This window comes from Nerophis lumbriciformis, linkage group LG22 (genome assembly GCF_033978685.3).
Source record: "Nerophis lumbriciformis linkage group LG22, RoL_Nlum_v2.1, whole genome shotgun sequence".
In the NCBI taxonomy this organism is placed as follows: Eukaryota; Metazoa; Chordata; class Actinopteri; order Syngnathiformes; family Syngnathidae; genus Nerophis; species Nerophis lumbriciformis.
In genome coordinates this window covers 12,897,459-12,909,958 of record NC_084569.2, presented here as the reverse complement: position 1 = coordinate 12,909,958, position 12,500 = coordinate 12,897,459, and the positions used below count along the sequence as shown (strand labels likewise).

The following is a 12,500-nucleotide window of genomic DNA, read 5'->3' as shown; positions in this document are numbered from 1 at the left end:
TGGGCGGCCGGGGGTGGAGTCGGCTCTCTTGGTTGCTTTGTTGGGTCTGCTCCCCCCACCCCAGCAGACGATGGAATGGAACACCGCAGAGGCAACCACAGTGTATATTAGTGTTGAAATGGTGTTTTTGTTTGGTTGCTTGTCTATTTATGCATGCTGCAATTGTTTGTGCACAATATATATTATTGGTTAATTATTTTTCGTGTTTTTACTTTTGTAGCTGTATGTAAAAATGGCACAGCTGGAGTGGCAGTTGGTTGCATCAGCTCTGCTCTTTTAATGTCCTTTGTGTTCTTTGATGTTTCCCTCTTACTCACATGTTTATGTGTGCTATGGCTATGAGGTTTTCACCCCCTTGGCCTCAGTCTGGACCTCCTCTCCGAGGACCCAGGCTTAGACTGAATATTTTATTCTTTTTACTCACCACCCCCCAGCGTTTACCTGTTTCTCACCTTTTTTGTAAGGGGCGCCGGAAGTTGGCAGACCCGTCAGGGATCCTGTTCTGTCTCCCTGTAATGTTTGATCCTGTTCTGTCTCCCTGTAATGTTTGTCTGCTCTTGAATGGGATTGTGGTGAAAATCTTAATTTACCCTCGGGGATTATTAAAGTACTTCTGTTCTTCTGTTGGTGACGTCAACAGGACGAAGCAGGACCGCCCTGAAGATTAAAGTAGTTCTAAAATGCGCTGAAACCCGTTAAAAATAGGCCTAAAATCAGTACAGTGTCCATTTTAAGGGGGAATTTTACCTGTTGACATCATTTTTAGGTCTAGAACAGGGGCATCAAACGTGCGGTCCGAGGGCCGGATCCGGCCTGCGGGATGAGTCTGCTAAGTATGAAAATTAACCTGAAATTTTTTAATGAAAGAAACTGTTCTAAATGTGTCCACTAGATGTCCCAATAGCAATTATTTGTATCTTTGTAGATGATGCTACATATGTAGAAAATAAACTACATGTTTAGTGCACCAGTCGAGGAAAATGATCAAACTACATAAATAACATCCTGTAATTTGATTTTTTTCTATGTTGATACATTGAAAATGAACACCAATGAGCTGACTGATGAACATTATTACATATTTGTGGGGGGCGTGGCCTGCAGGCCTGCAGCCAAACGGGGCGTGCCAGGACCGGCTTCGAGATCAGCGACAGGTGCGTAGATGACCCAGCTGAGAGTGTTTGTCTGATCACCTGTTGCTCTGTTCAAGGCAGCAGTCGGGAAGGAGAGAGAGAGAGTTGTTGATGGTGGAACAGGAGAACGAGCACGAACGAGAGTGAGAGCGAGACGGACAGAAATGGCTGAAAAAGAACACAAAGAACATTTATTGCAAAATAAATCATTGTTAACAAAGATGGACAAGGCTGTCATGTCCGTCATTGGTGGTCCAAGGAACCCGGAGGAGCGAGACCTCCACAATAATTTATTCAGAAAATATCATTAAACGACAAATAAAGATAAAATACTATCAACTGCAACATTAAAGTGTGAAAAAAACAACCAATAACAATATGATTTGTACAATTTCAGAATATTTTTGTTGTGTTTTTAAACAAATAAAACAATCTGAAGTTGTCTTTATTTTTAAGTTACCGTGCAGTGATTTCACCAGTCCGGCCCACTTGGGAGTAGATTTTTCTCCATGTGGCCCCCGATCTAAAATGAGATTGACACCCCTGGTCTAGAACTATGAAATACGTGCCAATGCATTAGACCAGTGTTTTTCAACCACTGTGCCGCGGCACACTAGTGTGCCGTGAGATACAGTCTGGTGTGCCGTGGGAGATTACCTAATTTCACCTCTTTGGGGTAAAAAATATTTTTGGCAAACCAGTAATTATAGTCTGCAAATGATGTGTTGTTGAGTGTCGGTGCTGTCGAGAACTCGGCAGAGTAACCGTGTAATACTCTTCCATATCAGTAGGTGGCAGCAGGATGTCGGAAACAGCGGAAGGCAGCGTGCAGGTAAAAAGGTGTCTAATGCTTAAACCAAAAACAAACAAAAGGAGAGTGCCCCTAAGAAAAGGCATTGAAGCTTAGGGAAGGCTATGCAGAACGAAACTAAAACTGAACTGGCTACAAAGTAAACAAAAACAGAATGCTGGACGACAGCAAAGACTTACTGTGGAGCAAAAATGGCGTCCACAATGTACATCCGAACATGACAATCGACAATGTCCCCACAAAGAAGGATAAACACAAAGTAGATGCGGGAAAAATCGTTCAAAAGGAAGACATGAAACCGCTACAGGAAAATACCAAAAAAAGAGAAAAAGCCACCAAAGACAAGAACTAAAACACTAAACACATGAAATCAGCAAAAAAAAACTCCAAATAAGTCTCGGCGTGATGTGACAGGTGGTGACAGTACACTTACTTTGAGACAAGAGCTATATTGATGCATGCTTGGTTATGCTTTAAATTCAGTCAAAAAAAAGGGGATTACTCCCTATAAGTGTATACGTATGTATGTATGTATATATATGTATTTATATATTTATATGTATGTGTGGGTATATATATATATATATATATATATATATATATATATATATATATATATATATATATATATATATATAGGTATCTGTTTATATTTTATTTTATTTCTGATTACTATTTTTATTAATGTATTATTTATTTTTCTTCTTTTTTTCTTTCTTTGTTTATTTAATTGATGTATTTGTAGATACTACTTTGTTTTTTCTGTTGTTTTTTTCTTTTTTGGGGGGGTGGGGGGTGAGTGGTATGGGTGGGATATAAACAAAAATATTTTGACATTTAGGGCAGACAATAGATATATGATTGATCGGAATTTTTTTTTTAAATGATAAAAAAAACTTGAATGGTCTGAATGAGTTGAAATGGTTGGTGTTGGAATTTTTCAAATCGGTCGAGAAATGTTGAAGTAGTAACATGTTGAATTGAGAAATGGTAGTACGGAATTCCTGGAATTTCGGGAATTTTTCCAGTTCAAAAAACAACTTAGTATTTTGTCCTGATTGAGAGGACGGAACGGTTGAAATGCGTTGAAAAATGTGGAAAGAGTAGTCGCCAGAAAAAAAGGGTGGAAATAGGGCTTTGGAAAACCAGGAAGTCTGGAAAATCCTGGAATTTTTTTTTGAACTTTGAAAAAGAGTAATTTGAATTTCCAAAATGGTGAAATGTGTTAAAGGTGGAATGTTTTGAATAGGTTGAAAAATGTGGAAATGGTGGAAGTATGAAAAATGGCCAATTCATTTTAAATGGGAAAAATGTCCTGGAAAACCTGGAATTTTGGGAAAATTTGGGAATTTTTGGAATTTGTCCATATTTATATATATATATATATATATGTATGTGTGGGTATATATATATATATATACATACCCACACATACATATATATGTACAGAAAAAACAAAGTAATATCTACAAATACATCAATTAAATAAACAAAGAAAGAAAGAAAAAAAAGAAAAGAAAAATAAATAATAATACATTAATAATAATAGTAATCAGAAATAAAATAAAATATAAACAGATTATATATATATATATATATATATATATGTATATATATATATCTCTATAAGAAAGAAAGAAGAAAAAAAATATAAAAATAAAATAAAATATAAACAGATATATATATATATCTGTTTATATTTTATTTTATTTCTGATTACTATTATTATTAATGTATTATTATTTATTTTTCTTTTCTTTTTTTTTTTTTCTTTCTTTCTTTGTTTATTTAATTGATGTATTTGTAGATATTACTTTGTTTTTTCTGTTGTTTTTTTCTTTTTTTGGGGGGGTGAGTGGTATGGGTGGGATATAAACAAAAATATTTTGACATTTAGGGCAGACAATAGATATATGATTGATGTGAATATGATGTAATGTCTGATGCTGGATGTCAATTAAAAAAATTAAAAAATAAATAAATAAATAAATAAATAAATAAATAAAAAAATTAATTAATATCCAACAATTGCCACAACGACTTTTTACTGTCAACTGAGTTTCGTTGTTTAATGATTTCTGCTGGGGTGTGCCTCCGGATTTTGTCGACACGAAAAATGTGCCTCGGCTCAAAAAAGGTTGAAAATCACTGCATTAGACAGCACCCGTAAGTAATCACAAATTCATTTTATTGAAAAATATAGGTTATTTTAGCTAATACAGAAAAAAGGCTAAAGACGACAACAGTAAGGCATATAAGATACAAAACGTCCCCCATTTGCACCAATTACCTAAATTATATATATTATAGTGTTTCGAGTGATTAGCAACATAAACATCCAGTTACGCACTTTTTTTTTTTTTTTTTTTTGCGTCAACATTGAAGATTGAGAGGAAAAGTTAACAATCTCCCAAAACTTTTTTTTCCGGGGAGGGTTGAAATAATATTTTTTTTGGCACGTGTCAATTTCAAGGGTTAGGGTTGCATATAAATCTTTATTATTGCTGTCGTTTTTAAGTTGGTAGCCACATAAATCAAACAGTAAACAAACAAGAACACAGAAATATTAAAGCTAACTCGCACCTAGTGAACCTTACAAGTTTGATGCTGAATACCTGCAATAAGGTCATGTTTACAGCGCACGAGAGGAGAATTGGGGAAGTAGCATCCATTGTTGCATAAATCCAAGCACTCTGACAGCTCAATGGTGTATTATGTGGGGTTGCAGAGGCTCCAGGCTGGGACTCGCACTCACTGAAGATACCCCAAAGCGGCATTCCTGTGGTGACGCGACGGCGGGGCCAAAAAAACAAGCATGTGACACGTCAAAACCGGGAGGCTGGGAAAGACACGTTTCCCTTCTCTGAAAAAAAAAAAAAAAACTGTCCTTCTGGAATGTTCCATATTCAAAATTCCTGGTGATTCTCACTCACCAGCTTTTCCGCTCTCAAGGGGTGGGGGGGGGGGACGCTTTCCTTGCATAAACAACATTCCGGAGTGGAGGAGGAACCGTCGCCTCACAGGCGGATCTCGTCGTCTTCGTCGTCTAAGAAGGACGAGAAGTTGCTCTCCTCTTCCGGCGGAGCGCTGAAGGTGGCGCTGTCCGTGTCGGCGGCGTACACGTGGGCTCGCTCGTCCAGCGCCGCCGAGCCCGAGCTGGACACGGAACAGCTGTCCAGGTGCTGCAGGTGCTTGGGCCGGGTCTCGGGGGTGTATACTCCGCAGATCTCTTTTTCCGGATGCGGGGAGGTTCTCCGAGTTGCTTCCTTTTCGTCCGTTTTCCGGCGGTCTTCTTCCTCGTGGTTGCTGAGAGGCGGCGAGGCGCGGCCTTCGCTGCTCTTGCCTTCCTCGTAGCCGAGGTCGTCGTCCTCCTTCTCCATCACGCCCAGGATGTCCCCCAGCATGGACGGCCCCAGGTCCACGTGGAAGGACATGACCGACTCCGCGTGCTTCATTCCGCATAAAGAGGGGCGGCAGCTCTCGGGTAGATCCGTCGCCTCCCCGAATCTTCGCTCCTCCACCTCCAGGAAGTGATTGGCGGCGGCGCCGTCGCATTCCGCCAGCTGCTTCAAAGGACTGGAGGACAGACTCTTGGCCACCATGCCATCTCCTCGGTCCTCGTCGTTGAGAAAAGGCAGCGACATGGCGTTCTTCACGTAAGTGGGCGACCCGCCCGAGACCACCAGGGGGTGCTGGTCCACACGGGTCACCGACTGGGAGCGCTTGCTGCTCCTGAAGGTGCGCGACAGCAGGCCCGGCCGGGGGGAGCTGGGGAAGGAGGTGGACTCCGCCGGGGGTTCTCCCGAGCGCGTGCTGAGGAAGGAGGTGTCGCCGAAGGCGTCGCCGCTGCGGCCGACGTGCATGGTGTGGCGGAAGTCGCCGAGCGGGGCGCTGATCATCTCCCTGGTCAGGTCGGTGCGGGAACGCCGGGTCTTGTGGGAGGAGCCGGACACCAGCTGCTTTAGGATGGGCATGGCGGTAGATTCGTTGACAGCGATTTAATGGAGAGTCAGGCAAGAATCAGCAAAGAGACCTAAAAATGAAATCAAAACATAAAATTCATTTGTATGCCACAACACAACAACATCAAATAATAACAAGAAGAGGCAATTCCTGAGGGAGCCACGGGAGCCCGCATTCTCGTTGTCTCCCCTTCGACAAATGGAAAAAAGTTTTTCAACTACAAACCCCGTTTCCATATGAGTTGGGAAATTGTGTTAGATGTAAATATAAACGGAATACAATGATTTGCAAATCATTTTCAACCCATATTCAGTTGAATATGCTACAAAGACAACATATTTGATGTTCAAACTGATACACTTTTTTTTTCTTTCCAAATAATCTTTAACTTTAGAATTTGATGCCAGCAACACGTGACAAAGAAGTTGGGAAAGGTGGCAATAAATACTGATAAAGTTGAGGAATGCTCATCAAACACTTATTTGGAACATCCCACAGGTGTGCAGGCTAATTGGGAACAGGTGGGTGCCATGATTGGGTATAAAAGTAGATTCCATGAAATGCTCAGTCATTCACAAACAAGGATGGGGCGAGGGTCACCACTTTGTCAACAAATGCGTGAGCAAATTGTTGAACAGTTTAAGAAAAACCTTTCTCAACCAGTTATTGCAAGGAATTTAGGGATTTCACCATCTACGGTCCGTAATATCATCAAAGGGTTCAGAGAATCTGGAGAAATCACTGCAAGTAAGCAGCTAAGCCCGTGACCTTCGATCCCTCAGGCTGTACTGCATCAACAAGCGACATCAGTGTGTAAAGGATATCACCACATGGGCTCAGGAACACTTCAGAAACCCACTGTCAGTAACTACAGTTGGTCGCTACATCTGTAAGTGCAAGTTAAAACTCTCCTATGCAAGGCGAAAACCGTTTATCAACAACACCCAGAAACGCCGTCGGCTTCACTGGGCCTGAGCTCATCTAAGATGGACTGATACAAAGTGGAAAAGTGTTCTGTGGTCTGACGAGTCCACATTTCAAATTGTTTTTGGAAACTGTGGACGTCGTGTCCTCCGGACCAAAGAGGAAAAGAACCATCCGGTTTGTTGCGCAAAGTTGAAAAGCCAGCATCTGTGATGGTATGGGGGTGTATTAGTACCCAAGACATGGGTAACTTACACATCTGTGAAGGCACCGTTAATGCTGAAAGGTACATACAGGTTTTGGAGCAACATATGATGCCATCCAAGCAACGTTACTATGGACGCCCCTGCTTATTTCAGCAAGACAATGCCAAGCCATGTGTTACATCAACGTGGCTTCATTGTAAAAGAGTGTGGGTACTAGACTGGCCTGCCTGTAGTCCAGACCTGTCTCCCATTGAAAATGTGTGGCGCATTATGAAGCCTAAAATACCACAACGGAGACCCCCGGACTGTTGAACAACTTAAGCTGTACATCAAGCAAGAATGGGAATGAATTCCACCTGAGAAGCTTAAAAAATGTGTCTCTTCAGTTCCCAAACGTTTACTGAGTGTTGTTAAAAGGAAAGGCCATGTAACACAGTGGTGAACATGCCCTTTCCCAACTACTTTGGCACATGTTGCAGCCATGATTTTCTAAGTTAATTATTATTTGCAAAAAAAAATAAAGTTTATGAGTTTGAACATCAAATATGTTGTCTTTGTAGCATATTCAACTGAATATGGGTTGAAAAGGATTTGCAAATCATTGTATTCCGTTTATATTTACATCTAACACAATTTCCCAACTCATATGGAAACGGGGTTTGTAGAAGAGGCAATTCCTGAAGGAATTGCGTGTGAATGCTCCAATGCTGAAGTTGAACTGGAATGCTGACAGAATTTAGTATGAATGTACGAATAGTTTGAATTAGAGATGTCCGATAATATCGGACTGCTGATATCGGCTGATAAATGCTTTAAAATGTAATATCGGAAATTATCGGTATCTGTTTCAAAAAGTAAAATGTATGACTTTTTAAAACGCCGCTGTACGGAGTGGTACACGGACGTAGGGAGAAGTACAGAGCAGTTGCGTCTCCCAGTCATACTTGCCAACCCTCCCAATTTTCCCGGGAGACACCCGAATTTCAGTGCCCCACCCGAAAATCTCCCGGGGCAACCATTCTCCCGAATTTCTCCCAATTTCCACCCAGACAACAATATTGGGGGCGTGCCTTAAAAAGGCACTGCATTTGCGTGTCGGCCCAATCACATAATATCTACGGCTTTTCACACACACAAGTGAATGCAAGCATACTTGGTCAACAGCCATACAGGTCACACTGGCCGTATAAACAACTTTAACACTGTTACAAATATGCGCCACACTGTGAAACCACACCAAACAAGAATGACAAACACAACATAAACACAACAGAACAAATACCCAGAACCCCTTGCAGCACTAACTCTTCCGAGATGCTACAATATACACCCCCCGCTACCCCTTAAAAATCCCGCCCCCCCCCCACCCCAACCTCCTCATGCTCTCTCAGGGAGAGCATGTCCCAAATTCCAAGCTGCTCTTTTGAGGCACGTTAAAAAAAAAAAGCACTTTGTGACTTTAATAATAAATATGGCAGTGCCATGTTGGCATTTTTTTCCATAACTTGAGTTGATTTATTTTGGAAAACTTTGTTACATTGTTTAATGCATCCAGCGGGACATCACAACAAAATTAGGCATAATAATGTGTTAATTCCACGACTGTATATATCGGTATCGGTTGATATCGGAATCGGTAATTAAGAGTTGGACAATATCGGAATATCGGATATCGGCAAAATAGCCATTATCGGACATCTCTAGTTTGAATGTGGGAATGGTTTGAATGTTGAAGAGTTTGAATTTACGGGAAAAACCGGAATTTGGTTCGGAACTTGGGAAAGCGTTAGTTTGAATTTCCAGGATGAGTAGAATGGGTTAATGTTGGAATGTAGAGATGTCCGATAATGGCTTTTTTTTGCCGATATCCGATATCCCGATATTATCGGACATCTCTATTGGAATGGTTTGAAAAGGTTGAAAAATGTGGGAATTGTGCAACTTGGAAAAACTGTCCCATTCATTTCAATGGGAAATTCCTGGAATTTGGGGAAAAATGGGATTTAAAAAAAAAATTATTGGGAGCATGAATGCCCCGAATGAGCTGAATTGGTTGGTGTTGGAATTGTTTAAATCAGTCAATAAACGTTGAAGTAGTTAATGTTATGAGGGAATTTCGGGAAAATCTGGAATTTTTTTGAAAATGATAAAAAAAAAAACTTGATTGGTCTGAATGAGTTGAAATGGTTGGTGTTGGAATTTTTCAAATCGGTCGAGAAATGTTTAAGTAGTAACATGTTGAATTGAGAAATGGTAGTACGGAATTCCTGGAATTTCGGGAAAACCGGGAATTTTTCCAGTTCAAAAAACAACTTAGTATTTTGTCCTGATTAAGAGGACGGAACGGTTGAAATGCGTTGAAAAATGTGGAAAGAGTAGTCGCCAGAAAAAAAGGGTGGAAATAGGGCTTTGGAAAACCAGGAAGTCTGGAAAATCCTGGAATTTTTTTTGAACTTCGAAAAAGAGTCATTTGAATTTCCAAAATGGTGAAATGTGTTAAAGGTGGAATGTTTTGAATAGGTTGAAAAATGTGGAAATGGTGGAAGTATGAAAAAAGGCCAATTCATTTTAAATGGGGAAAACCTGGAATTTTGGGAAAATTTGGGAATTTTTGGAATTTGTCCAGGGAAAGCTTTGGAGCATTCACACAATTATGCCTTCTGTGCGTGTAGACAGACCCCGGAGGTTATCTGAGCAGACTGCGTTCGCATTATTGAAACAAAAAGAAACCTCAGCCCGGACCGCCTACGGGACGCCATTAACCGCTTCCACAGGTGGCGCCCCCACCCGCCCAGGTCAGGCGCTGGGCGTCTCATTAGCCAACACTCATGAAAAGAGCGCCTCTGCCACGGTGGTCTGCTGAAGTGAAGTGCAAAGCAACTCCTGGCACCTTTTAATTGCAGCTGCAAACATCACTGCAAGATGCACATTACTACCACTCTCTGCCTTCCACAATGTTTACACTCCGGGCTTTGGCTTTCCACACACAGACAATCTATCTAAATCACTACTAAGCCAGGTTTGGCAGCAGTAGTAGAATTGGATTTTTTATACAAATAACTTTGGACTAGGAAAACTGCAGTAACGTCTTCTTCATAATATCACTAAATAGTGATGCGTTACAAAACCTAAGCAGTGATACGCTTTCCCTCGATACCTCGACGTGTGTGTCACTTTAAGAAGAAAAAAACCAACAACGAGTGACCCATACAGCCAGAGCCGGCCCAAGGCACAAGCGTACTAAGCGCTTGCTTAGGGCCCCGCAGCCACCAGGGGGCCCCCAAAAGCAATTAACAAAAAATTCTTATATTTTATTTTTTGCATGTACGAGTCTGACTGATGATTTCTAAATGATCAAAGATATATTATTGTACAAAAACACAATTTTAGGTCAACAGAGTGCTGCTGCTGATCTAGGCTTAGTGATTCTTCCTGCCTCTCTTTAAATGTAAAGCTGCCTCTGCTGCACCTGTGACGTTTGCCGCCTGCCGTGCAATGCCAGTGCGCACTGGGCATCAAAAGCGCAGATAGAGGCAAAACAGTGTCACAAAAAAAGACATATCCTTCAGGTGAAGAAAAAAGTAATAAAAAGTTTATCAAAGAGATTTGTACCTGTAACTAGCTGTAGCTAGGTGACGTTAGCTAGCTAGCGCGGTGCTAGCAATATGTTTTTAGCATCAGGTTACTAGTGAGATATGTTGTTTGCACAAATTGTTTGCAGCAGAGCACGGTAATTTATGTGAGTAAAATAAACATTATTTTTTACATCAACTCATAAGTTATGTGAAACTTCCCCAGGAGCATTGTTAAAATACTTTGGAGGCACAGAATCAGCCCAGAGCCAGTCCACATCCTCAGGCTCAACTGTGAGTGATGAATCAGGTGAGGAAAAGACTGTCACCATACACTATACATTTAATTTCTTAGTATAAACATTAGGGATGTCCCGATCCGATATTTGGATCGGATCTGCCGCCGATATTTGCCAAAAAATGCGTATCGGCAAGGCATGGGAAAATGCCGATCCAGATCCAGTTTAAAAAAAACTCCGGTCCGTGTTTTCCAACGCACAGATTTAAATAATACATTCCACTTTTCTGCTGCTCCCTATTTCCGTTCCGCATTTTCCAGCACACCTTCAACACATCCACAGGTCTATGGATTCTCACGCAGTTGCTTTTAGCTGCTGGCATTACACGACAGGCTCTTCTCACTCTTTTCTGTGTCTCCCTCTCACAGACAGCAAGTGCACCTTCTTACACACGTCACATACTGTCACGTCATACGTCACATACGTATACGCCCTCCCCGAGCAGAGAGGTAGCAGCATGGCTAACGTTAGCTGTGATGCTAGCGCAGTCGTGCGAGCAACGCTCCCTCTAAGGTGCTCGCCTGTGCAATTGCACACTGTTTAAGCGTCCTCTGCGCATAACAAATCTATGCCATGCACAAAATCAAATAAAAAAATAAGCGCATAACAATTTTCGACACACGTACACGACAGAGAAAACAGTTTTCGTCATCATTGTTCAAATATTGTAACGTCTGTCGAGACGCTTATCTCCATTCGGTGCCACACGCCCACACCATCAAAATGCCGAGGCAAACATTTCCAGATCAACACCGTATGAAAAAAATAGTGATTTTTTTAGTTGTGATTTCCTTCGCTGCATGAAAGTTTAAAAATAGCATTTATTAATGCAGTATGAAGAAGAATGTTTTAATGTAGACATGCAAGCATTGAAAGAACATTTTGAAAATCAAGACTACATTTCCTGCAAATGGGTACATTTCTACCCTATATTTTAACTTTAGATTTATTCTCATATCAAACTCTTTTGGCTGTCTTTTTGACACTTACATCAGGCGCCCCCCTCCACACCCCGGATTATAAATAATGTAAATAATTCAATGTGATTATCTTGTGTGATGACTGTATTATGATGATAGTATATATCTGATAGTATATATCTGTATCATGAATCAATTTAAGTGGACCCCGACTTAAACAAGTTGAAAAACTTATTCGGGTGTTACCATTTAGTGGTCAATTGTACGGAATATGTACTTCACTGTGCAACCTAGTAATAAAAGTCTCAATCAATCAATCAAAACACATAGAATCATCATACTGCTGTGATTATATGCATCAAGTGTTCATTCAAGGCTAAGGCAAAATATCGAGATATATATCGTGTATCGCAATATGGCCTTAAAATATCGCAATATTAAAAAAAGGCCATATCGCCCAGGCCTTGTTTCAATGATGCCATCTCAGTTTGTCATGTATAATTTTGTCTATTTTGTGTTTATCCCCGAATAAACAGGTCAGTTTCTTGTTACCAACCATTGTGTATTATTCAAACTCCCCTAATTCAGCTGGCTAGTTGTTATCAAGAGTACTAAAACCCTTTTCAACATGATTCTGACAACTAAGTAGGCTAAATAACTTTAAACTTTAAT

The 12,500-nt window shown here is 40.8% G+C and overlaps 1 protein-coding gene across 2 annotated transcripts in view; it reads right to left on the bottom strand.

Annotated features, from left to right (window-relative positions):
- Positions 1–4,111: 4,111 nt before the first annotated feature.
- The window catches only part of LOC133615555 (cdc42 effector protein 4-like), a 54,175-nt gene continuing 45,786 nt past the window's right edge, over positions 4,112–12,500 (bottom strand). For both annotated transcript variants that reach the window (XM_061974229.2, XM_061974230.2), the window contains exon 2: positions 4,112–5,977. In XM_061974229.2, the coding sequence (XP_061830213.1) occupies positions 4,962–5,918 (957 nt within the window). In that variant the 5' untranslated portion in view covers positions 5,919–5,977 and the 3' untranslated portion in view covers positions 4,112–4,961. The remainder of the gene's footprint in view (positions 5,978–12,500) is intronic.